This window comes from Octopus sinensis, linkage group LG15 (assembly GCF_006345805.1).
Source record: "Octopus sinensis linkage group LG15, ASM634580v1, whole genome shotgun sequence".
NCBI lineage: Eukaryota > Metazoa > Mollusca > Cephalopoda > Octopoda > Octopodidae > Octopus > Octopus sinensis.
The window spans coordinates 52,654,389-52,682,120 of NC_043011.1; the positions used below are offsets into that span (position 1 = coordinate 52,654,389).

Here is a 27,732-nt window from a genome sequence, read left to right on the forward strand (position 1 = left end):
TATGCTGCTACTAACAAACTTTCTGTCTCCCTCTACAGCCTTCCTTTCTTCAACCACAACTGTGTCTCTCTATTACTATTTTCTGCATCTATCTTGGGAAATCTACCATGCAAAGCCTTCTCATGCCAGTCTTTACTCTTTGACTAAACATTTTTTTTTGAGAGAAGATTTAAATCTTGTTTCCTCACTGTCCTGTTTCCAGGCTTCTATTCTACTCAAATCTTGTCTGAAAGTCTACACTTTCTTTTCTAATCTCCTTTTCCACATCTGTTTCTTCCTATTCTTTTCTTGAGGAATACCTAGTCTATTAGTAGCAACTACCTCTCCCACATAAATCAGTAAGTTAGCGTGACCTATATTTTTAGTATGTATCCTACTGATAACAACATCTACTTTCCAAGCAATATCCAACTATTTCCTTCTAACCTTTTAACACCTTTTAACTCTGGTAATCTTTTTCTTACTTCTTCGCTCATTACTTCCTTCAACTCATCTAAAATCTTCCGATCTTCCTTACTTAAGTTGCTGGTGTCAGTTTTCCCCTTCTGACTGTTATTTTTTTCTTGTAAGCTCTTCCTTGGCTTCAACAATATCGCTTATACATCTTGCTTAATCCTGGTTTGTGTTGTTTGGCTGTTCTATTTCCTGGCCCTTCTGTTTTAGTTGTCTGGTGATATCTTCTACCTCTAATTCTGTCTTCCACTTATTTCTCCTAATAGCATTAACCTGGTCCACTAGTCTCTGCTCTGTTACATCAAACATACCTTTCTTTAACCAAAGTGTTTTAACATATGTTTTCTGTAACCTCTTACTTTGGGTTCAATTTTCAGGTAGCACTGCATCACTATCTTCACATGTCCAATTCTTCCTCATCTATTATGTACTGATGCTGTCTTAGAATACTAAACCACTGCTGAGTAAGAGACCTGCCCTTAAAGGTTCAGCTTCATTTATACAGTTATCACTAGAATTTCTGTGCAAACTCATGTGTCTCATAAACTAAAGTAAGGTAATGTTTGTGTGTGTGTTTTTATTGTGAGAGCATCACCATGCACCTGATGTTTTTTACCTTTGTTATCATTATCATTATTATTATTATTATTAAGGTGGTGGAAAGTGGCAAGCTGGTAGAACTGTTAGCACACTAAACAAAATGCTTAGCAACATTTCAACAGTCTTTATGTTCTGTGTTCAAATCCCACTGAGATCAACTTTGCTTTTCATCCTTTTGGGGTCAATGAAGTAAGTACTGGGATCGATGTAATAGAGTAACCCCTGTGCCCCTAAAAAATGGAAAAAAAAAACTGCTGGCCCTGAACCAAAATTTGAAACCATTATTAAGCTTGCAAAACTGTCAGCATGCTGGATGAAATGTTTAACTGTATTTCTTCTGGGGTTTTATGTGCTGAGTTCAAATTACACCTCTGCCTTTCATCTTTCAGGGTTGATTAAAAAAAAAGATACCAGCTGAGTAATGTTGTTGTTGTTTGTTCCTTCTTGAGCAATGCCTGGCTCATAAGGGCTGGTTTCCCAGTTTCATTGGCATATACATTCCTCGCCTGGATGGGACGCCAGTCCATCACAGGTGAGCTGCTAGATGCATGAGGAAAGAGTGAAAGTTGTGGCGAAAGAGTCAGCAGAAGCTCACCACTACCTTTTGCCCGAGCTGTGTGGAGCTTAGGTGTTTTGCTCATAAACATCGCCCAGCCTGAGATTCGAACCTGCGATCCCTTGACCATGAGTCCACTGCTCTAACCACTAGGCCATGTGCCTCCACTTTTGAGTAGTGAGTATAGTGAATTATAATAAGTATTGTTACGATCATCATCAATGCTTTAATGTCAGTTCTTCTATACTAGCTGGGTTGTACAGGTCTGCTGTGCACATATCACAACTTATCTCAATCTCATCTTTATCTCACCAATTCTTCCTACATCTTACTTTGCAATGACTGCCTTCTACTGCATACAGCTCTTTACTTGTGCTGAGTGAGGAGAAATCGAAGGTGTTGTTTACCAAACAGTGGTAATGATTAATATATGTCTGATTTGAAGGACTATGTAGTTTGTACCATTATTTAGCAACTCATGTGGTTCTCCAGGGTACAAATATGGGCTGCCTAGGTTCTCTACACACCCAACCTTGCTAATATAGTTCAAAGGAGAGCAGAGCAGTTAAGTCTGGCATCATTTGGCTGCACTAGTTTCCAAAATAGTGTAGAACTGAATACCAGGTGGCCTTAGACAGGGAGACTATTTACTAACAGTTGAATATCTCTAATCCTGGATAGAGATCCATACTAAGCTTTGTCAGACAGAGGGAGCCACATGAGCAGAATTGTTTGTCTTGTGGTATGTTGTCTTAGCAACCATATCAACATTGAATTGTTACTAAGATGATTTGACAATTTAAATTTGTAGACCGTGGGGCATTTATAGAAGCTCACTGCACATCCAGTGGAGCAGACAAGTTTCATTCCAATCTAGTCTTTGCATGACCTCTGCATTCAGGGCCTATGTTTCACTACCATATAGTATTGCTGTTTGTATACATGCATCATACAATCTTCCTTTCACATAGACAGAGAGAGCTTTGGTTTCCAACAGAGGTAAATGCTCTCTGAAATTTCTCCATCTCATTCTTATTCTAGTGATTACACTTTCCATAAACAATGAATGCCCACCTAAACACCAAATTTATCTCTGCACTCACAGTTAACTCTCACCTTACTGACAAAACCTCTGTACATGGCCTGTACAGCTTTCACAAGCCACTCATCTACCCCTAGCTTCCTCAGAACCAACCATACAACACAGTGTAAGATAAGGTGTTATAGCCCAATTAATTAAGAACAGAATTAGACTAGATGAAATATATATCTCTTCCTTCTCCATGGAATCACTTCCTGTTGACTTGCCCACATAACTTTCATCACTTAGCATGAAACTGCTTCCCTCTCTTCTGTAGCCTACTAAGTAAATGGGGATCTTAGTCCTGTAATCAAAGGCTTTCTCCAGATCAACAAATGCCAAGTATAATGGCTTTTCTTGCTAAATACTTCTCTTGCAGTTACCTGATTATAAAAATAGCATCAGTAGTGTTTCTGTCTGGGACAAAGCCAAACTATATTTCATCTAGTCTAACTCTGTTCTTAATTAATTGGGCTATAACCCTCTATCTTACACTAATCTTGTAATAGTGTATTAAACAATGTATCTTACCTGCTCTGTAATGCTATCTAGTGATGATGTTGCCTCATCATAAGCAATTATGATAGGGTCTTTCAAAATAGTCCGAGCAATAGCAACACGTTGTTTCTCTCCTCCTATAAATATAAATTATGAAGATTAGTAAATGAAGATCACAACAGATTTTTTAAAAATATTTCACTCCATCAACTTTTATTTATTTATTTATCTGTTTATTTATTTCAAAAATGGACAGGACACAAATCTGAACATATTTCAGTTTTATTAGAATTCCACAGTACAGCATATACTTCCCCATAGTTGCCAAATCTGATTGTCTCTCTTTTCTGACACCTATATGTGTAGGTATACATGTAGGTATATATGCATATAGTTTTATACATTTACTTATCACTACAATTTCTTATCACTACTTTAACAAATGTGGTGAAGTCTTTGCTTTATTGAAGAAATATAAGACCAAAACACACTCTTAGTTGTAACCCATACATGCCAAAAGAATCAAAATATAAGACAAGTATTTTTTTCCTTCACTGCATAAGTATTTCTAATTAATTCTTTAATGCATTCCATATTAATTATGTTAACATGAACTTAACAATTGTTAATATATTAAATATCAAAAACATAATTAATTCTATATAAGAAATTATTCCTCTCCATCAACTGTTTTAGCCCAAATAAAGTAACAATTGGATATTAAAAATTACAAACTACTTTACCAAACAACTCAAATGACATAGTATTTAGTCCATATTTAATTAGATTACTTGTAATGCAGTTGTCATGGGCATACAAATTACTGAACAGTAAAGTGTTACTAGTTCCTATTCTAAGCTGGCAGCTTAACTGGAACGGGCTGAGTGTTCTTTATTACTTAAACCAATAATGCATTGCAAATGGCAGAGTCTGAACCTATGAACTCTAAGTCAGTAAATGTAATCTACCAATTCAATCACTGATAAATGTCAACCATATTTTTACCAAAAATAGTTTAACCATTTATCTTTAAGTTTACTCTGTCAAATGTAATATATATTTATTCACATTAAAAAAAAAAAAATAATCACGTGTCATCTTGTAGCTTCATGATTTCAATGATGTGATTGCTTATCTTTAGGATTACATTGCAGGATAGGTGTGAGAGGCTACATGTGGTAGAATACTTGGGTTGTTTATGAAGGCGGCGAGCTGGCAGAATCATTAGCACACCGGGCAAAATGCTTAGCGGTATTTCGTCTGCCGTTACGTTCTGAGTTCAAATTCCGCCAAGGTCGACTTTGCTTTTCATCCTTTCGGGGTCAATAAATTAAGTACCAGTTATGCACTGGGGTCGATGTAATCGACTTAATCTGTTAGTCTGTCCTTGTTTGTCCCTTCTATGCTTCGCCCCTTGTGGGCAATAAAGAAATAAGAATACTTGGGCTATTTATGGCCAGTTTCTTTTATGGCCATGCTGGGGCACTGCCCTGAAGAATTTTAGTAGAATGAATCAACCCCCAGAATATTTTTTTGAGCTTGGTACTTATTCTATCGGCCTCTTTTGCTGAGCAGCAAAGTTACAGGAATGTAAACACATCAACACCAGTTGTCAAGCAGTGGTGGGGGACAAACCCAAAGACACGCATACTCTTTACTCTTTTACTTGTTTCAGTCATTTGACTGTGGCCATACTGGAGCACCGCCTTTAGTCAAGCATATCGACCCCAGGACTTATTCTTTGTAAGCCTAGTAATTATTCTATCAGTCTCTTTTGCTGAACCGCTAAGTTACGGGGACATAAACACACCAGCATCGGTTGTCAAGCGATGTTGGGGGGACACACAAACACATATATATGACAGGCTTCTTTCAGTTTCCGTGGACCAAATCCACTTACAAGGCTTTGGTTGGCCTGAGGCTATAGTAGAAGACACTTGCCCAAGGTGCCACGCAGTGGGATAGAACCAGGAAACATGTGGTTGGTAAGCAAGCTACTTACTACACAGTCACTCCTGTGCCTATACAATGGGCGTTTTTCAGTTTCTGTCTACCAAACCTACTGAAAAACACTTTGGTCAGTCCGAGGCTATAGTAGAAGAAAGACACTTGCTCAAGACACAGCAGGACTGAACCCAAAACCATGTGGTTGGGAAGCAAACTTCTTACCACACAGCCATGTCTGCACCCATAAATTCTAAAGAGTTAAAAGGTGCAGCAAAAAAAGAACTATTCCATACCTGAAAGCTTCAATCCTCTCTCTCCAACCTGTGTTTCGTATTTCTGAGGAAACATATCTTCAATGGTTTGATGTAATTCAACCATGCGAGATGCTTCAAAGACTTCTTCTTTTGTGGCATCCAATTTACCATATTGGATATTTTGGTATATGGTGTCATGGAACAACACACAATCCTGCAAAGGAAAACATACTTGTCAGTCAGTCATCATCATTCTCATCATCACCATCTTCATCATCATCGTTTAACGTCCGCTTTCCATGCTAGCGTGGGTTGGACGATTTGAATGAGGACTGGTGAACAAATGGCTGCACCAGGCTCCAATCTGATCTGGCAGAGTTTCTACAGCTGGATGCCCTTCCTAATGCCAACCACTCTGAGAGTATTATTATTATATCAACAACACCACTACTGTTGTCATCGTCATCAACCTCATCCCTTATGACATCTAATACTGACTGTATCAACTATGGCAAATGCCCCCCCCCCCTCTCCCTTCCTCACTTTTATTCATCTTGTAGTACCAAGTGGTCTGAAATGTAACATTAGTGATGGCTAGAAGGCTTCTAGTTACAAGACTGCTTCATCTTCATTATTATTGCTACTAGCACTGCCACCATACTACCATGGCTATCATCCTCTTCCTTCTCATCATTATCATCATCACCATCACACTACTATTACTACTAAAACTCCCACCACCAACACTACAATTACTAGCATTCTCACAACTACAACCATCAGTACCACAACCACCACTACTACCGTTGTGACTACTAACAACCTCAGCCATCATCATTACTACTACAAATTCAACCAACTTCTTCTTTTTTGCTGCCACTGCCACCACTACCACCACCACCACCACCACCACAATCACTATCACAACAATAACCACTAACAAGCAGTTCATTACTTACCTGTGGAACAACACCAATAGCTTTTCTCAAACTGTCCAACGTGACGGTCTTTACGTCTTGACCATTTATAGAGATGGAACCTTTCTGGGGGTCAAAGAAACGGTACAACAGCCGGACAATTGTAGACTTCCTAGACAAAATAAAAAAAAACCAAATGTTCATGTTTATTTTCCATTAATTATCAATGTATATTAAACAAATACAGAAATTACCAAATACCCACAGGTAAAATTTAATGTCTTTTACCTTCATACACAGGATTTTGAGTACCTGTTTATAGGATTTTCATTATTCACTTACAGCCCGTAATGACTTTGGGAAATATCGGAACATTACAATTTCATAATTTTTTATTCTATTCTTTAATGTATTTTAACCCTTTAGGACTTAAACTGGCCACAAATATTCTACCTGTTTTATGTTCAAACTGGTCAGATCCAGCCTCTTACACTTACCATACAATGTCATTCTAAAAATAAACAATCACATCAAAATCTTGATCTTGTTATTTTTTTTTATCGCTTAACTTTTAACAGCTTCAGATTTCTGTATACACCTTTTTTAACCATTCATATTACTGTTATATCTGAAGTATGGCACAAGATAAACCATTTTTCAGATCACATCAGAGTTATCTGTACTGGGGTCAATTACATCAACCCCAGTACTCATCTGGTACTTATTTTATCGACCTCGAAAGCAATGAAAGGTAAAGTTGACCTCGGCAGAATTTGAACTCAGAATGTAAAGATGGACAAAATGCACCACATGACCATACCAGCGCAGTCGTCTCTCTTGCACACCACATCTGATGCTTCTTAGGTCCAACTTTTCTCTCAAGGAGCTTACACTCTGTTGAGTATGCAAACTGACATTACACATCCATCGGATCATACTGGTTTCATTCCTTGCGAGCTTATGCATGTCCTCAGCATTTTGTCCATTTTTATGCTCTGAGTTTAAATTCATTACTTTCAAACACAAGTATCATGTGGTAATTGTTCTGTCCAAGTTGCATACATACTCCCTTGTCAATCTTGTCATTGTAACAACAATAAAGAAGTGACTGGGTTATTAGAGGCCTGCAAACAATGATGTTATCAAACACTAATATCATGTGGTAATTGTTCTGTCCAAGTTGCATACATACTCCCTTGTCAATCTCGTCATTGCAACAAAAATAAAGAAGTGACTGGGTTATTAGAGGCCTGCCAACAATGATGTTATCAAATACAAATATCATGTGGTAATTGTTCTGTCCCAGTTGGATAAATACTCCCTTATCAATCTCGTCATTGCAACAAAAATAAAGAAGTGACTGGGTTATTAGAGGCTTACAAACAATGATGATATCAATCACAAATATCATGTGGTAATTGTTCTGTCCAAGTTGCATACATACTCCCTTGTCAATGTCATCATTGCAACAAAAATGAAGAAATGACTGGGTTATTAGAGGCCTGCAAACGATGATGATATCAATCACAAATATCATGTGGTAATTGTTCTGTCCCAGTTGCATAAATACTCCCTTATCAATCTCAACATTGCAACAAAAATAAAGAAGTGACTGGGTTAACAGAGACTTGCAAATGATGATGTTATGTGATACATAAAACAAAAGTCAAAGGCACTGTCCATTCTCATCTTCTGACTATTTTGTAAAACATTAAAACAAACACTTTAGTCTTTGCATTTCAATATTGATGTATTTATGAGAAAACTTACCCACTGCCACTACCACCAACGATAGCAATTTTCTTGCCAGTGGGTACAGTGAAAGTCAAGTTGTTAAATATAGCACGTCCGGGGACATACTCAAAGTAGACGTCTTGAAATGTTATGGACGAATCTTCTCGAGAAACATCAAGGGTCGGAGCTGTTTCTGCATTCTACAAAGAAATTAATTCCAAGAAGCATCACCATACTGTCACAACTACCATTATCAAAACCACAATCACCTATAACACTATCATCATCACCAACACTACTACTACTACTACTACTGCTGCTGTTACTACTACTACTACTGCTGCTGTTACTACTACTACTATTACTGCTGCTGCTGCTGTTACTACTACCACTACTACTACTGCTGCTGCTGCTGTTACTACTACTACTACTACTACTACTGCTGCTGTTACTACTACTACTACTGCTGCTGTTGTTAAGCAACAAGACGGGTAAGGGTGATTAGGTGATGGTCTAGGGCTTAGTGGCGGGAAATCCCAGACCTTGGAAAAAAAAACAAAAAACCTTGGTCATCTTGTTGTAGTCGAGGGCTCTTCGTTGATGCCCGACACCACTGGGAGGTAGCCCTCGAAGTCGCTGGAAATGGAGATCTCCAGGTCCAAATTCTTGAACGTCCTGCCACTGCTGCTGCTATTAGCATCACTACTACTAATCCATAAGCTATAACTTCACCAGCAACACCAACAACATCTATGTTATCATCAGTGATTTTTATGTGTTGGTGCCACCTTACAAGCACTGTCCACTTTGTAAGGTGGTTGGTGTTAGGAAGGTCATCCAGCTGTAAAACCCATGCCAAAACAGACAGTGAAGCCTGGTGCAGTCTTCTGCCAAGCCAGCCCCTGTCAAACCATTCAATCCATGCCAGCATGGAAAACAAGTATTAAATGATGATGATGAACACCATCTATATCATTATCAACCTGTCTTCCATCAGCCACTTATTTCATTCCACATGCACCATTTAAGCTCCTTCTCATATATTCACATCGACACATCATCAACACTGTCATCTCTATCAAAAATGACAAACAGGCTGTACGAGGGGCGTTCAATAAGTAATGCCCCTGACCCACTTGCCATTGTTTGATCTAGCTGAAATTTTGCGTGTGCAATTATTGATATCTCTATAGAGTAGGTGGCAAATTACAGCTCTGAACTAATTGGGGTTTCTGATTTACAGGTGTTTGAACTGAGTCAAGTGTGAAATGGAGCCTGTTGAGTGTCGAGCAGTGATCTGGTTTTTGTATTTGAAAGGACGCACACCACGGGAGACTTTTGATGAAATGAAAGTAACTTATGGTAATGATGCCCCATCATATGACCTTGTAAAACGCTGGCATCGTGGATTCAAACATGGTCGGAACTCGGTGGAAACAGCTCCCAGATCTGGTCGCCCCCTTCTGCAATTGATGAGGCATCTGTCCGTCAAGTTGAGGCTGCCATTTTGGAACATCGACGCAAACTATTCGCCAAATAGCCCATGAGGTCAAGATTAGTACCGGGTCTGTGGAAACTATCATTCATGACCATTTGCATATGCAAAAGGTGTCTGCCAGATGGATTTCCAGGTTGCTCACACCTTTCCAGAAGCAAGAACGCGTCGTGTGCTCGAGGATAAATTTGGAGATGTACCAACTCGCTCCGGTCCACAACTCGCTTGTCGCCAGATCAGAAGCACAGGCGTATGGCTATGAACTCCTCCCCCATCCCCCTACTTTCCTGACCTTGCACCCTCTGATTTTCACCTCTTTCCAGCCATGAAGTTGTTTTTGAAAGGAAAGCGTTTCCCAGATGATGCAGCCTTGATTTCTGAAGTCACGTCGTGGTTGGAGGACCAAGCTGGGTCTTCTAAAAAAACGGTCTCCAGAGCTGTATCAAACGATGGGAGAAATGCGTAACTCTGGGTGGTTCCTATGTAGAGAAAGGCTAATAACTGTGCAATGTTTCGTTACTCTACTGCTATGGGAAGTGGGTCAGGGGCATTACTTATTGAACGCCCCTCGTACTATTAAAATATTGGATGAAATACCAGCTCAGCTTCTTGCATTCTGGCTTCAAATCCTGCCAAGATCAACTTCTATCCTTCCATTGACAATAATTAACCCTTTCATTACCCTATTTATTCTGAGATGCTCTGTGTTTTTTTCAATTAATTTTAAATATAACAAAGAATTTAGTAAAATAACTTAGTTATCATTCAGCTAGTATTAGGAACATAAATTGTGACTAAGGTTTGGTGGAAGATTTTAATTCAAAACTTATGAAAACAAAACATTTGTACTACAGAGCCAGAGCCGGTTTCAGCCGGGTTGGTAACGAAAGGGTTAAGTATCAGTCTAGGATAGTGGGCTTGTTGGATTCTCAGACAGGATGCTCTGTGACATTTGTTCGAGCCCTTTGTGTTCTGAGTTCAAATAATACTTGAGTGGTTTCGCCTGGTCCTTGGGAGCCTATAGTGGCATCCACTCTGTTGCAAGCATTTGGGACAGGTCTCAAATTTGGGATACCTTCTTTCCTCTTGTTAGTCTTGCAGGACCTGTAAATAAGGTGTCAGGAGTACTGCCTTACCCTCTTTATTAAGCAATTTCGAAAAATAAAACGAAATAGGAAAAGACATTGGTCAATATTTGTTTCTAATATCTAGGCTCCATCAGCCTCAATCCAGTTTTTCCAAGTTCATCCAATATCACACACTCTATAATCATTCTATAATAACAGACTATAATCATCAAAGAGAGAGAGAATAGAGGATAGAGAAGGAAAGAAAGGAGTAGATGAGAGAGAAAGAGAGAGAGAGAGAGAGAATAGAGGATAGAGAAGGAAAGAAAGAAGTAGATGAGAGAGAGAGAGAGAATTGAGGATAGAGAAGGAAAGGAGTAGATGAGAGAGAGAGAGAATAGAGGATAGAGAAGGAAAGAAAGGAATAGATGAGAGAGAGAGAGAGAGAGAGAGAGAGTAGAGGATAGAGAAAGAAAGAAAGGAGTAGATGAGAGAGAGTAAAGGATAGAGAAGGAAAGAAAGGAGTAGATGAGAGAGAGAGAGAGAGAATAGAGGATAGAGAACAAATGAGAAGAGTAGAGGACAGGGAAGGAAAAAAAAGAGTAGAGGATAGAGAAAGAGAGAGAGAGAGAGAGAGAGAGAGAGAGAGAAGTTTCATTTGGAAAATATGGAAATGTTTACCTTTACAGCAGATTCCAAATTAAGCAAGCTAAACATCGTTTGCATGTCAATGAGAGCCTGCCGGATCTCTCTGTAGACTGATCCCAGAAAGTTAAGTGGCAAGGATAGCTGGAAAAGCAATCCATTTACCATTACGATATCTCCGACAGTCATTGTGCCTAGAAAATGGGGAAATAATTGTTGTTTTTAGGAAAAGTGAATAAACGTACGTGTATGTATATCTGTCTGTCTGTCTATCTATCTATCCCTTTATCTAAATTATATATATGTCGTTGTCGTCGTCATCGTCATCATTATTTAATGTCCTTTTTTTCCATACTGGTATGTGTTGAGCAGTTTGACAAGAACAGATGAACCAAAAGCCTCTGCTAGATTCTGTCTCCTTTGGCAGTGTTTCTACAGCTGGATGCCATTCCTAATGCGAACCACTTAACTGAGTGTACTGGGTGCCTTTTCTGTGGCACTGGCACTGGTAAGGTTGTCAAGCACCCACAAGATAAGATCCCTCAACTGAGTAGAACACAGACTTAGAGAAATAAGAAACTATGACACACACACATGAGCAAACTGATGTGAAAAAAAATCACACTTGAATACCAAAGATTGAGAAAAATAAAATTTCATTGAAGCTGAAGAGACTTCACGACTGTTACTCTTTTACTTGTTTCAGTCATTTGACTGTGGCCATGCTGGAGCACCGCCTTTAGTCGAGCATATCGACCCCAGGACTTATTCTTTGTAAGCCTAGTACTTATTCTATTGGTCTCTTTTGCCGAACCACTAAGTTACGGGGACGTAAACATGTCAGCATCAGTTGTCAAGCAATGTTGGTGGGGACACTGAGGTGAGTTGAATAAAAATTAAAAACTCAGTAGTGTAAATCCTCTATACTCATTGGCGCATATTTAGCTGTATGGTGAGAAACTTGCTTCCCAACTATATGGTTTCAGGTTCTAGTCCCACTATGTGGCACCTTGGGCAAGTGTCTTATTATAGCCCCCAGGCCGACCAAGCTTTGTAAGTGAATTTGGTAGATGGAAACTGAAAGAAGCCCTGCATGTATGTGTCTCTCTCTAATGACTGAAACAAGTAAAAGATAAAAGATAGAAATAAGGGTAAAAATTATAAGTAAAATAAGGGCAAATGAGTATCACAGAAAAATCTGGCATATATATGTATATATCTTCTGGTGTTGCATATTGCCCAATAAATCAGAGCTTTTGTAGAAAAATCCCTTGTGATATTTGTTTCTCCCCAGTTAGAGACAACTCTTTGTCACTCTCATCGCAAAAATGTTTTGAACCAGTGACTAGTCATTGGTAAACTATTGTTCACAAAATGCAACAATATGGAATAAATAAGTAATGGCAGTAGTTCAGGTTTGTAAAGACAGTGGATCAGACAAGGACATAGTAGTAGGGAAAGTCAGTAACAATAAATTTGTTAAGGGATCTGTGAGTGTTCATCTTGTGTAAGTTAAAGGATCTTACCATTCAAGACATTTTTACTAGCCAAGTACATAATGGCCGTCAAGCCTACACTGAAGATAGCATTTTGCCCCCAGTTCAGAGCAGCCAAGCTTGTTGTTGTTTTCAAGGAGGCCTTTTCATATTTGCCCAACAGAATATCATACTTCTGAGCTTCGTACCACTCATTGTTGAAATACTGGAATAAAGAAATGGTATTTAAAAAGTTGTAACATGCATACAAATAAATAAATGCATAACACTGATAGACAGATACACCTGCACAACTATTAAGTCACTACATGTCCTCTAATTTTACTGTGATACACCATAAAATTGGCAAATTATAATAAACACCTTTTATAATAGGCGCAGGAGTGGCTGTGTGGTAAGTAACTTCCTTACCAACCACATGGTTCCGGGTTCAGTCCCACTGCGTGGCACCTTGGGCAAGTGTCTTCTACTATAGCCTCGGGCCGACCAAGCCTTGTGAGTGGATTTGGTAGACGGAAACTGAAAGAAGCCCGTCGTATATATGTATATATATATATATATATATATATATATATGTGTGTGTGTGTTTGTCCCCCTAGCATTGCTTGACAACCGATGCTGGTGTGTTTATATCTCCGTTACTTAGCGGTTCGGCAAAAGCGACCGATAGAATAAGTACTGGGCTTACAAAAGAATAAGTCCCGGGGTCGAGTTGCTCGATTAAAGGCGGTGCTCCAGCATGGCCGCAGTCAAATGACTCAAACAAGTAAAAGAGTAAAAAAGAGTATATCACTTTAGATTCCATGTTTCACTACTTATACTGCAATACAGGATCACATGAAAAACACATGCTTAATAATATTCCTCTCTCTATTTAAGGCAGTGTGCTGGCAGAATCGTTAGCATGCCGGGCGAAATGCTTAACGGTATTTCATCTGCCGCTACATTCTGAGTTCAAATTCCGCCAACTTTGTGTTTCATCCTCTCGGGGTCGATTAAATAAGTACCAGTTACGTACTGGGGTCGATGTAATCGACTTAATCTATTTGTCTGTCCTTGTTTGTACCTCTTCTTTTTTTTTGCCCCTTGTGGGCAATAAAGAAAGAAATATTCTCTCTCTCTCTCTCTCTCTCTCACCTCACACTAAGTCATTCCCATTAATTATCATACATTATAGACACAGCCCTCATACATTCCATTCAGTAAGTGGATCCTTAACCCTTTAGCATTCAGATTATCCTGTCAAATGTAATGCTTATTTATTCAGAATTGTTTTGAATTAATCTTGCATTATCTCAGAGCTTCAAGATTTCAATGATGTGGTTGTTTATTTCAAGAATGACATTTTAGGGTAGGTGTAAGAAACTGGTTATGGCCAGTTTGAACACAAAACAGATCGAATATTTAGGCCAGATATGGCCAGTTTAAATAATAACAGCTAATTTTCCCCTCAATACAGTTTCAAACATCTGCAATCTTATAGTCACTCCAGTCAATGTAAATACTCAACCATAAATCATTAAGTGTTAGTCATCTACTCTCTTTTCTTAGTCACTTGACTTGCATGAAATAACAGTCAAATTTCTCTCAAAGTCTAACAGTCTCAAAAGGTAACACATTTGACATGCAACCTTAGATACACTATATATGAAAATAATATGAGATAGTAAGGCTATTTCTCTAACTTATGAAATCACATCATCATCATCGTTTAACGTCCGTTTTCCATGCTAGCACGGGTTGGACGGTACGACCGGGGTCTGGGAAGCCAGGAGGCTGCACCAAGCTCCAGTCTGATCTGGCAGTGTTTCTACACCTGAATGCCCTTCCTAACGCCAACCACTCTGTGAGTATAGTGGGTGCTTTTTATGTTCCACCGGCACAGGTGCCAGGGGAGGCTGGCAGCGGCCACGATCGGTTGGTGCTTTTTACATGCCACCGGCACAGAAGCCAAACACATACATCATACAAGCCAATGAGAAAGCTTTTCCGTGATCATTCAACCAGACAAAAAAAAAAAGCAGTCAAATTTCTTTCAGATCACATGCTGATGTTTTATAAAATCAAAGGACATTTTAGTTAATGTATCCCTAGACACCCATAAAAAGACAGGAGGATGGGCCTAGCAGAAATGCCTTTGTTAATTTGACTGTTTCATCATAACTGGCCTCAAGCTAAACTACATAGTACAGTGACTATCACATAGCATCACATCTCAGACAGTTAAAATACTGTTTCTTCTGTCATTGCAGGTGCCAAACCACTCCATTGATAAATGTCTTCTTACCTTGACAGTTTCATAATTAATCAAAGAATCAATAGCTTTTGTACCAGCTTCTTGATCAGCTTTGTTCATGAGAACCCGGAATTTTGTTCTGCAAATGACAGAGAAACAAATTATAAAACCATTATGAGAATACATAAACATTTACTTTAGAAACAATCAGTAAAATTATTTATTTTATATACTAAATTATATTTTACAAGCTGTAATAATGTGTAATATAAAAAGCATTTAAACCCAAAGCCAAAAGAAAGTTTGCATTTAAAATTTAATAAAATATTCCTTCTAATGCTTAAATGTCAAAGTGTGCATAAAAATACTATAAAATATGCTGGTACCATGTAAAAGTGCTCATGCTTGGGCCACAGTAAAAGCACCCAGCATACAATGTGAAGTGGTTGGCGTTAGGAAGGGCATCCAGATGTAGAAATCCAACCAAATTAGACTAGAACCTGGTGCAGCTGTCTGGCTTGTCAGCTCTGGTCAAACTGCTCAACCCATGCCAGCACAGAAAATGGATATTAAAAGATGATGGTGATTATAACGAATAAATTTTTTCCGGTCTCTGACACCTTGGTGATACAATATTTCAATTTCTTGCTACACACATTCACCCTTATCTAATGCAGGGTAGCCATGAAATCAGCTTCACAGTAAAACACTTGTTCTTGTCCCCTTATCTTACATTTTAGCCTATCAACACTTAGCATAAAGCCACCTCCCTCACTACTACACTCCACTCAGCTAAGGGGAGGAGCTTGTCTGACAAGTGTCGGTTCCGTAGTAAATGCACCCAACAGACAATTGTTGGCCTGTGCAGCATTTGAAAAAATTATATGAACAGGTTTTACATCTGAACAAAACAAATTTTCTCCAGTAAGCCAACATTGAAACAGTCTTTTTTAATGAAAAAAATAAGTCTAGCCAACATCTTAACAATCATCTTAATTGTGATAAACAACATATCTAGGCAGGTGGTGTGGTAAGTAGCTTGCTTATGAACTACATGGTTCCGGGTTCAGTTCCACTGCGTGGCACCTTGGGCTAGTGTCTTCTATAATAGGATCAGGCCAACCAAAGCCTTGTGAGTGGATTTGGTAGACGGAAACTGAAAGAAGCTCATCGTATATATGTGTGTATATGAATGTGTGTTTGTCTCTGACCAACGCTTGACAACCAGTGTTGGTGTTTTTATGTTCCTGTACCTTAGTGGTTCGGCAAAAAAGAGACTGACAGAATAAGTACCAGGCTTAACAAAAAATAAATAAATAAATACTAAAGTCGATTCATTTGACAAAAAATTCTTCAAGACTGCTCCAGCATGGCTGCAGTCTCATGACTGAAACAGGTAAAAGCTATCAGGTGTGAAATCACCAAATGACAAAGTCATTTAGAAGTAATGCTAAACAGAATATGGAGAGATTGATAGTGAAACTTACCTCCATTGCGTTATAAGAAATGTAAAAACTGCATATGAGCCAATACAACCCAAGGTAACTAAAGTGAACTGTCCCCCACATTTGTAATTCTGTAAAAATGAAGAAAAGACATGTTCAATAATTACATTGAATTTTGGTTTCAAATTTTGGCACAAGGCCAGCAATTTGGGGGGTTGGGTAAGTCAATTACATCAGCCTTAATGCTTAACTGGTACTTATTTTATCAACCCTGAAAGGATGAAAGGTAAAGTTAACCTCGGTGGAATTTGAACTCAGAATGTAAAGACAGACAAATGCTGATAAGCATTTTGCCCAGCATGCAAATGATTCTGCCAGCTCTCTGCCTTATTTACATTTAATATTGCTATCGTTAATGAGTTAATACATCAGATGTTGCTGTTACAAGCCAATACGGGAGCCTCTCAGTCGTTATTTGGCTTGCTAGAAATAGCAGTCAAATCTCCCTCAACTTACATACCATTCAGTAGGATTTTATCCAGAAACGATGTTTGTGAAGCACACCCCTTAACTATTTGCATTTGCTTACTTAAGCTATTATCAATATTCCAGTAATGATTTTATTTCCATTTAACTTAGTCTGTTCTTTAAAAAGGATACATTAGATGATATAGTCCTAGTAACATTCATCATCATCATCATCATTTAACGTCCGCTTTCCATGCTAGCATGGGTTGGATGATTTGACTGAGGAATGGCGAACCAGAGGGCTGCACCAGGCTCCAATCTGATCCGGCAGAGTTTCTACAGCTGGATGCCCTTCCTAATGTCAACCACTCCGAGAGTGTAGTGGGTGCTTTTACGTACCACTGGCACAAATGCCAGTCTGGTGTTACTGGCAACAACCACGCTCGAAATGGTGTTTTTTACGTGCCACCTGCACAGGAGTCAGTCCAGCGGCACTGGCAACAACCTCGCTCAAATGTTTTGTTCACGTGTCACTGGCACAAGTGCCAGTAAGGCGACACTGGTAATGATCACGCTCACATGGTGCTTTTTATGTGCCACCAGCATGGAAGCCAGACAGCTGATCTGGCAGTGATCCCGCTCGGATGGAGCTGTTAGTGTTCCACTGGCACGAAAAGTTGGAATGCTTTTTGTCATAGTTCTATTCAATCACAACTGATATGGAAGTAAACAATGATAGCATGAAGCAAAGTAGCAAGTTAGAAAACCTCTATAAGAAATGAAAGTAGTAACTCTACTGAGAAGTAATGTTTGTTGTCACTTCAACATGGTTGTTCCGTATGAACTGACGTTACTGCTATTTTTAACCCCAAGAGGAAGTCACCTCTAGCTGGTCATCAATGCAATCTGCACTTGATATATATTACAGGCAGGGGAGTGGACTCCTACTATTTTCTAGCAACTTGACAGGACCAGCATAACATCTGTTTCTTTACTACCCACAAGGGGCTAAACACAGAGGGGACAAATAAGGACAGACAAAGGGATTAAGTCGATTACATCGACCCCAGTGCGTAACTGGTACTTATTTAATCGACCCCGAAAGGATGAAAGGCAAAGTCGACCTCGGCGGAATTTGAACTTAGAACGTAGCGGCAGACGAAATACAGCTACATGTTTCGCCCGGCATGCTAACGTTTCTGCCAGCTCGCCGCCCTACATAACATCAACATCAGGGAATGTTAAATCCAGTCCTTACACAATTCATGCAAGAATCATTCTCTATATATGAAGGTGAGGATTTTGGTGCACCAGTGATTCTCAACCATTTTTTGCCATGGATCCCTTTGATTCCGGTTTTACTCTACTGGACCCCCCATCATCATCATCATTGTTTAACATCTGCTTTCCATGCTAGCATGGGTTGGCTGATTCGACCGGGGTCTGGGAAGCCAGGAGACTGCACCTGGCTCCAGTTTGTTGTAACAGGCAGGGGTTAGAGGTCAACTTTGCTTGTCATTCTTTCAGGGTTGATAAAATAAGTACCAACTGTGCACTGGGGGTCAATGTAATTGACTTACCCCTCTCCCAATATTGATGGCTCTGTGCCAAAATTTGAAACCATTATCTTTAAATGCTTAATTTCATTCTTCATTCTGCTTTTCTTTCTCTTCCTAACAATCTAACCATGAAGACAGAATTGCAAATTATAGTTAACTTGATATGGGAACTGTTTTTGCATCTGTTTCCTTGATTCTGTATTTTGTATTTTGATTATGCATGTGTTCTTGTCTGTCATTATTTCTCTGGATTTAGTTTTGTCAGCAAATTAGTGAAAATAGCACACTGCTTCGGATATTCATTCTTGTACAGAGTCAAATGACAGTATGATCTAATGAAGGACTTATTGAAAATCACCTCAAAAATCACATTTTACACTTTTGACAGATGATAGAGATTACACAATATGTTAATCTTATCATGTCATCAATGCACTGCAGTGTATCAATGTGTGGAAACAATTGTAGCAATTTGAAATAAAGAAAGTAATTCAATCCATTTTCTTTAAGGTGGTGTCCCAGCATGACTGTTGTCTAATGACTGAAACAAGTAAAAGAGTAGAAGACCCATTAAGTCAAGCGAAATTATAGATGTGGCAGGTACTGGTGTCAAACAACTGGCACCTGTGCCAGTGGCACGTAAAACACCCATTACACTTGTGGAGTGGTCGGCATTAGGAAAGGCATCCAGCCATGGAAACCATGCCAAACCAGACTGAAGTCTGATGCAACCCCTCAGCTTGCCAGCCCTGGTCAAACTGTCCAACCCATGTCAGCATGGACAATGGACGTTAAATGATGATGATGATATATATATATCTGTAAACTTATATAATAGACATATAACTATGGCAAATTTACTTATTTCTCTGTTAACTGAAAATAAAATGATGAATAGTTTTAATCAATTTTTAACCCTTATGGTGGTCTCAGCAGAGATATCTACATAAATTGACCATTCTCAGATAAACAAATAACCAATTCATTTATATACAGATCAAATCTGTTACGTGAGCATGTGTATGTATGAGTGTACACACACATATATATATATAGGCTCAGGTGTGACTGTGTGGTAAGAAGCATGGTTCCAGGTTCAGTCCCACTGCATGGCACCTTGAGCAAGTGTCTTTTGCTAAAGCCTTGAGCCAACCAAAGCCTTGCGAGTGGATTTGTTTGATGGAAACTGAAAGAAGCCCATTGTTTATGTGTGTGTGTGTGTGTGAAAGTGTGTTTGCATTTGTCCACTTGTTACTGCTTGACAGCCAGTGTTGGTGTGTTTATGTTCCTGTAACATATGCCGTTTGGGAAAAAAAACCCAACAGAGTAAGTACTAGGCTTTGAAAAAAAAAAGGTACTGGAATCGATTCATTTGACTAAAAATTCTCCAAGTTGGTGCCTCAGCATGGCCATAGTCTAACGACTGAAACAAGTAAAAGATAAAAGCTATATACACATACACACACAAAACAGGCTTCCACACAGTCGCTATCAACCAAATTTCATTTCCAAAGCATTCTTCAACTCAAGGCTATTGCAGGAGAAACCTGACCAAAGTGTTATACAATGGAATCAAACCAATAATTACATGGTTGTTAAAAACCAAACTTATGAAAACTTAAGAACATGCCACTTACCAAAATACTACTGACTAAAGCAACTTCAAAGGTCGTGGGTACCACATTGAAGACTAAAGCAGTTAATGTGAAATTGATGCCTCTATAATAAAAAAAAAAGAAGAAAAAAACAAGAATAGAATTACAACAGCTGATGTTTCTGTGGGGGGACCCCCCACCCAGATTTCTGTGTTTCTTCTGTTTAAATCAATTTGTTTAAGTTAATATGGGTGGGATGGTTTTGTTAGATCAATTGCTTTTACAGTTCAATATGTGCACTGTCATCTTAATATTTCAAATTCTGCTGAGGTCAGCTTTGCCTTTTGTTCTTTTGGGGTGGATAAAATAAGTGCCAGTTGAATACTGGATCAATGTCATCAACTATTCTCTTCCCCCAAATTTTAGACCTTGTGCCTATAGTAATGGTCTGTCCGGAGAGTTCATGCTGATTTATAGAAGCTTACCTTTTGACTTATTTTAGAACATGGTTGAATCCATAAAATAGAACACAGTTTAAGCTATCTTTTCGTGGAAGAAGGTTTATGTTCCTATAACCTATGTTAATTTTGTAACCCTTTAAAATGGAAGATAAGAAAGTTCATTTTTGGCACTTGATGCTTTGGGAACCAGACAAAAATTGCTGCAGCTCAGCTGGGATGTTACCCCACCCTCCATATTCACCAGATATTGCTCCTTCGGATTTCTACTTGTTCAGGTCTCTGTAGAATAGTCTTAATGGTAAAAATTTCAATTCCTTGGATGACGTAAAAAAATACCTTGATGAATTCTTTGCCATGAAACCACCTCAGTTCTCAGAAGGGAGTATTTTCAAGTTAAAGGAAAGATGGAGACGCACTGTGCAACAAAATGGTTCAGATTTGGTTGATTAAAAATGTAATGACAAGTATTTATTGACCTTTTTCTTTCCTTTAAAAATCGGCATGAACTTTCTGGACAACCCAATAGAAAGGATTATTATTATTATTATTATTATTATTATTATTATTATTATTATTATCAAGGTGATGAACTGACAGAATCATAAGCATGCCAGGTAAAATGCTTAGCAGCACTTCATCCATCTTCACATTCTATTTAAAATTCTGCTGAGGTCAACTCTGCCTTTCATCCTTTCAGGGTGGATAAAATAAGTACCAGTTTAGCACTGGGGTTAATGTTATCAACTTAACTCCTCCACCCAATTTGCTGGCCTTCTGTTAAAATTTGAAACCAATATGTGCTCTGTCATCTCTCTCTTGTTCTTCCTATGTCAACTGTGTTATAATCATTATCCTGTTACTGCTTCTCCTGTTCCTGCTCCCTCTACCCAAAAGAGTAGTGATTCATGTCTAGTCTCTTGTACTCAAATTGTGTCTGTAACTAAAATATTCATATTTACATTAAATATGTACCAGAAGCAACAACTTGCTTTAAACAATGGAAACACTGCAAAATAAACAAGTGTTTTGTAACGCAACAGTGTTGAATTCAAGGCCATCTGTTAGCTTGGAGAAGATTATGGGGAACAACTCCAGAATGTATTCCTCCATCCCCACCATAAGACTATGACCAAAATGGATTTATGGGACTAACTTACAGCACTCTCACTCCTCTTCTGCTGACTGAGGTTATTCTGCAATCAAACCCATGGAGTTTACAAGAGGTAAACCTCAATCTATATCAGGGCTAATTGGAGTTAAACCTTTAGTGTTCGCATTATTCTGCCAAAATTAATCCTTTTTAATCGACATCGTTTTGAACTAATCATGCATTATCTTGTAGCTATGAGATTTTGATGAGGTAGCTGTTAATTTTTAAAACGATATTGTAGGGCTGGTGTGAGAGACCAGATCTGGCCAGTTTGAACATAAAACAGACAGAATACTTCTGGCCGGATATGGCCGGTTTAAATGCTAAAGGGTTAAACAATAATCTAACCATAATTTATAGGATATATTATGTCTTAATTTACTTGAATTAAGCTGAAGATGTACAACTAAATATATTCACGAAGAAAATTACTTCTTAAGGAAAAGAAAGCTACTACTTACCTGGTTCCTCTGTCGATGGCTTTAGATAAGGCACCTGTCTGGCGACTGAGATGGAAGTTCAGGTCCAAGTTGTGTAAATGAAGAAATACATTGCGAGCAACTTCTCGTATGGAATTGTGTGATACTTTGGCAAAGACAGCATTGCGGAGTTCATTAAAGCCACTGGCACCGGCCCGAGCTATACCATCTATGATGAAAGCAAGCAATTATAAGAGACTGAAACAAGTCAATAAAAAACAGTTAATAGAAACAGCTGCCTCGCAAATAACGGGAGGAAATAAATAAAATTATATCTTTATATATAAAAGTCAAGTTGTGTGTCTGTCTCCTACGATTTAGATTCCTAACTACTCCCACATTTTGCGGTGCAGCGTAACCAAAAGCAGGTATCTTATAGTCGTGATTCATATCGAGCCCTTCTGGGTACGATAAGTCTACGATTTTAAAAATAATTTACGATCATTTTTTTTCCATTTTTAATGCATTTTTTTGCTATTTTTTGGCTATAACTCTCTAAAAATGCTTATATAGTTATTTCCCTTACAAACCCGAGCAACGCCGGGCGATACTGCTAGTAACTTATATATGGGTAAAATAATCCTTTCTACTATTTTTTTTTATGCATGAAAAATTACCTTGCAGTGAATATTACGCTTGGAGACAACCAACAAGTTTACCACAATTCCAACTGGTATTTTGTTTTATTTTTTACCAGTCTAGCATTGACAGAATTGTCAGGATGGAAGGACACACTGTAACTGCTATAGAACCTAAACCATCACTAACAAAACTCATACTATAGCAGCGCCAACATCACCATCACTACCATTATGCCAAACATTATGTAACTACCACCCCTAACATGATACCATACTATTTCCCTACTATTACTACACCCCATGTAACTACACTCACCATATGTCATGCCAGATTACAACCCAACTTCAAAGAGCCCAATACCTCCACCTAATACCTATTTCTTTATTACCCACAAGGGGCTAAACACAGAGGGGACAAACAAGGACAGACATAGGTATTAAGTCGATTACATCGACCCCAGTGCGTAACTGGTACTTAATTTATTGACCCCGAAAGGATGAAAGGCAAAGTCGACCTCGGCGGAATTTGAACTCACAACGTAATGGCAGACGAAATGCGGCTACACATTTTGCCCCGTGTGCTAACGTTTCTGCCAGCTCGCTGCCTTATCCGCCACCTAATACTATCACTGTAAAGAAGCTTACTACAACTCACACTACTATCACGCAGAAGAGCCAACCAACACCAAAGGAAGAATCCTACCACTACTATCACCACATAAAATAAGGAGCTATACTACCACCACACTCAAGTGTTCACAACCATTGCACCTTACCATTCCATAGTACATTGATAAAAATATAAAACTAAAATGAAAGTGAGATATTTGAAGCTGAAACATCAATAAGACAACTGACATACTTACAGGCAATAATTAATGATGTGGACACAGTGATAATGGTCGAAGGAGCATCAATCAGGCTGAGATATTCCTCTGAGCCATTCAAATTGTCAATGATGTATTTGAAAAGAAATGGCACTTGGACCAACAATAGCTGCAGGCAGAAAGACAGAGGGAGGATTATAGACTGATACAGAGAGGACATAAGGTAACAGACATAAATAATGATTTCAAGTTTTGGCACAGAGCCAGCATGTTCAGGGCAGTGGGTAAGTCGATTATATTGACCCCAATACTCAACTGGTAATTATTTTATCAATCCCATAAAGAATGAAAGACTAAGTTAACCATGGTAGAATTTGAACTCGGGTTGAAATGTTGTTAAGCATTTTGCCTAGCATGATATCGATTCTGTTAGCTTGCCACACTAAACAGACATATAGACCCAAACTGAAAGTTTAACTTCATTAGCCAAACCATTAACCAAATCCAGTTAGTTCAAGCGTCCCATAAGGAGGACAAGAAATAGCTTTGGATAATACCCTTCCTTCTCATCATCATCATCGTCGTTTAACGTCCGTTCTCCATGCTAGCATGGGTTGGACGGTTCGACCGGGGATCTGGGAAGCCAGAAGGCTGCACCAGGCTCCAGTCTTATCTGGCAATGTTTCTACAGCTGGATGCCCTTCCTAACGCCAACCACTCCGTGAGTGTAGTGGGTGCTTTTTACGTGCCACCTGCACTAAAAAAAAAAAAAAAACAAGAGCTTGTGATAAATCTTACCTTTGAACTGATAAGTAACAAGATGGCAATTGAAACCCTCACTTTGATGTTCCACTTGCCTTTCGGCCACACATGCTTGCTGATTGCTCTGATGATATCAATTCCAGTCACTTCTTTTGCATTTTTTAAACTGATAGAGTTTGTCGATCCAATTGATGCACCGGGATGAAAACATCCTCTCTTTCCAAGGGTCACTGGAAATTGCTGTATAGCAAAATAGAAATACATTTTTCAGCTGATCATAAACCATTCATAATTAGCATTCTTTACTCTCTTTTTACTCTTTACTCTTTTACTTGTTTCAGTCATTTGACTGCGGCCATGCTGGAGCACTGCCTTTAATCGAGCAACTCGACCCCGGGACTTATTCTTTGTAAGCCCAGTACTTATTCTATCGGTCTCTTTTGCTGAACCGCTAAGTAACGGGGACATAAACACACCAGCATCGGTTGTCAAGCAATGCTAGGGGTACAAACACGCACACACACATATATATATATATACACATATATACAACGGGCTTCTTTCAGTTTCCGTCTACCAAATCCACTCACAAGGCTTTGGTCGGCCCGGGGCTATAGCAGAAGACACTTGCCCAAGGTGCCACGCAGTGGGACTGAACCCGGAACCATGTGGTTGGTAAACAAGCTACTTACCACACAGCCACTCCTGCACCTTGGTACTTTACATTGGTACTTTATAAAGGACTAACCTTTTTTTTTAAGGAAGGGATGTATAGTTGATAGAACAGACAACTTGTATAGAGCTAGTATTACTTTTAAGGGGACAACTTTGATTTATGAATGCAGTAACAAATAAATACCGTAAGAGATTTTGTCCAGTAATCTACCAAATCTGGATAGTCACAGCAACAACAACACCACTACCATCAAATATAGTATCCTTTGTCTCATCATTAATCTATCACTTGCTCCAACCCAAGCTAATATTTAAGACAATCAAGTCAAAGATTTTTATACAAACCCTTTTAAAAAGTTTACTGAACTGTGTAAACAATGAAGACTTCAAAGTCTTAGGACTTTTCACTTTTCCAGTGGAACCTCTGACCTGCAAATAATAATAATAATAATAATGATGATGATGATGATGATGATGATGATGATGATAATGGTTTCAAATTTTGGAACAAAGCCAGCAAGTTCGGGGTGTGGGGAGTATGTCGATTACATTGACCCCAGTGCTCAACTGGTACTTATACCTTATCAACCCTGAAAAGATGGAGAGCAAAACTGACCTTGGCAGAATTTGAACTCAGAATGTAAAGATGAATGAAATGCCGCTAAGCATTTTGCCTGGCACAGTAATGATTCTACCAGCTGGTCATAAGTGGGCTGGTTACACCTCTGGCATAGGCCACAAGGTTATGGTCTCACTTGAGCTTGCCGAGTCTTCTCAAGCACAGCATATTTCCAAAGGTCCCGGTCACTAGTCTATATATATATGTATATATATATATATATATACTGGAGAAAGGGAGGGAAAATTGTTTGGAGTGTTTACTTCTGGTCTTTGGTATTCTGGGAAGAGTACAAGGAGGTAGTGCTTTGAAATACATTGCCACCCGAGCTGAACTCCACTAAAAGCACCCAAGGGCCAGATAGTGGTATCAAGTCAGGCAGTATCACATGTCTATCACCTCCTTAGAAAAAGGGGAACATTTTCTACATCACATATAACATGACTTCATCATATTAGAAGAGTGACAGGAGGAATAATGAGTTTGCAGGATTGATATATTTTGTCTTAACCATAGCAGCAGTAGCAGTAGCAATAGTAGTAATAACTTGTTACTGTTATCAACAGTGCGGTTAGTATTTTGTGTCAATGATATGAATATTCATACAGTAATCATTTTCTTATCTCATTTAATGAATTATACACATGTTTGTGCAACTAATGTTGCTTTTTTTTTGTTGCTATAAACTCTGTCCTGTTTATGGCTAATTTTGGGAGGCATTTCAATTTGTTGTGTACACCATGTTTTTATCAACAAGACATGCACACAGAAAAAAAAAAAACTCAAAAAAAAAACCCCCCAGACCTTAAAGCATTACTCAGTATGAGAAAAATGTTTCCAGCTCTTTTGTAGAACAATCCAAAAAGGAATAATTTTCTGTCAGTAAGACAGTGGTAATAAACCAAAATTTTGCAAGTTACAATTATAAGAATCCTGTATACTAAACTTTTGAGGGAGGGGCGCTAGTCAATTACATCAATCCCAATATTCAACAGGTACTTGTTTCACTGATTCTGAAAAGATGAAACGTAAAGTCAACCTTGGCAGAATTTGAACTCAGAATGTAAAACTGGAAGAAATGCTTCAAAGGATTTTGCTACTAAGGTCCGCTGTCTTGATAATAATGATGATGATGGTTCCAAATTTGGGCACAAAGCCAGCAATCTTAGGGGAAGGGATATGTTGATTACATTAACTCTAATGCTTAACTGGTACTTATTTTATCAACCCTGAAAGGATGAAAGGCAAAGTTGACCTCGGTGGAATTTGATTGAACCCAGGATGTAAAACTGAAGGAAATGCTACTAAGCGTTTTTCCTGGCATGCTAACAAAAGCAAAACTTATTTATTCACATTGTTTTGCATTAATCAGGTAATGTCTCGTAGCTACAAAACTTTGATGATGTAATTATTTAGTTTTAGAATGATATTGTAGAGTAAGGTATGAGAAGCCAAATATGACCAGTTTGAACTAAAAACAGGTAGAATAATTTACCCAGATATGATTAGTTTAAATGCTAACAGGTTTAATGCTTCTTTCAGTGGCTTGCTGAGGGTTGGTTATGAGTTTTGAGTGAAGAACAAATCTTTACTTTTCATTCTTTTGAAGTTGATAAAATAAGTACCAGTTAAGAACTGGGAACTAATGTAATTATTTTACCCCTCCCCTAAAAATTGCTTGCTATGTGCCAAAATTTGAAACCATGGCAGCAAGCTGGCAGAAACAGCACACAGGACACAGGTCAAAATGCTTCTCAGCATTTCTTATGACTTAACATTTCTGAGTTCAGGTTCCATCAAGGTCACCTTTGCTTTTCATCCTTTCAGGATCAATATAATCAACTACCCTCCACCTTCAAAATTCCAGGCCTTGTGCTTATCATAGAAAGAATTATTATCATCAAAAGCAGATTGTTGAGAATTCAGTACAGATGGGCATGACATGTTTGAATGCAAAATAACTGCATTGCAAAAATTCTTTTGTGTGTTCAACAAGTGGAGAGGTTTCCTGGTAAAGGAAGACCCATCCTTAGGTATAGGGAGACGTTGAAACAATCACTATAAGCACTACAACTTAATTTAAGATTTGGGGAAGTTATTGCCTAGATTGATCTGCATGGCATAAAATGTGT

The 27,732-nt window shown here is 38.5% G+C and overlaps 1 protein-coding gene across 1 annotated transcript in view; it reads right to left on the reverse strand.

Annotated features, from left to right (window-relative positions):
- The window catches only part of LOC115220010 (ATP-binding cassette sub-family B member 7, mitochondrial), a 52,880-nt gene that overhangs the window by 18,037 nt on the left and 7,111 nt on the right, over positions 1-27,732 (reverse strand). Inside the window, exons 2-14 of the mRNA XM_029790311.2 lie at positions 25,327-25,410; positions 24,343-24,546; positions 23,584-23,713; positions 22,119-22,305; positions 20,089-20,170; positions 16,467-16,555; positions 15,031-15,118; positions 12,774-12,948; positions 11,284-11,441; positions 8,077-8,240; positions 6,349-6,478; positions 5,429-5,603; positions 3,222-3,325 (exon numbers count right to left, since the gene is read on the reverse strand). Of these exons, the coding sequence (XP_029646171.1) occupies positions 3,222-3,325; positions 5,429-5,603; positions 6,349-6,478; positions 8,077-8,240; positions 11,284-11,441; positions 12,774-12,948; positions 15,031-15,118; positions 16,467-16,555; positions 20,089-20,170; positions 22,119-22,305; positions 23,584-23,713; positions 24,343-24,546; positions 25,327-25,410 (1,770 nt within the window). The remainder of the gene's footprint in view (positions 1-3,221; positions 3,326-5,428; positions 5,604-6,348; positions 6,479-8,076; positions 8,241-11,283; positions 11,442-12,773; positions 12,949-15,030; positions 15,119-16,466; positions 16,556-20,088; positions 20,171-22,118; positions 22,306-23,583; positions 23,714-24,342; positions 24,547-25,326; positions 25,411-27,732) is intronic.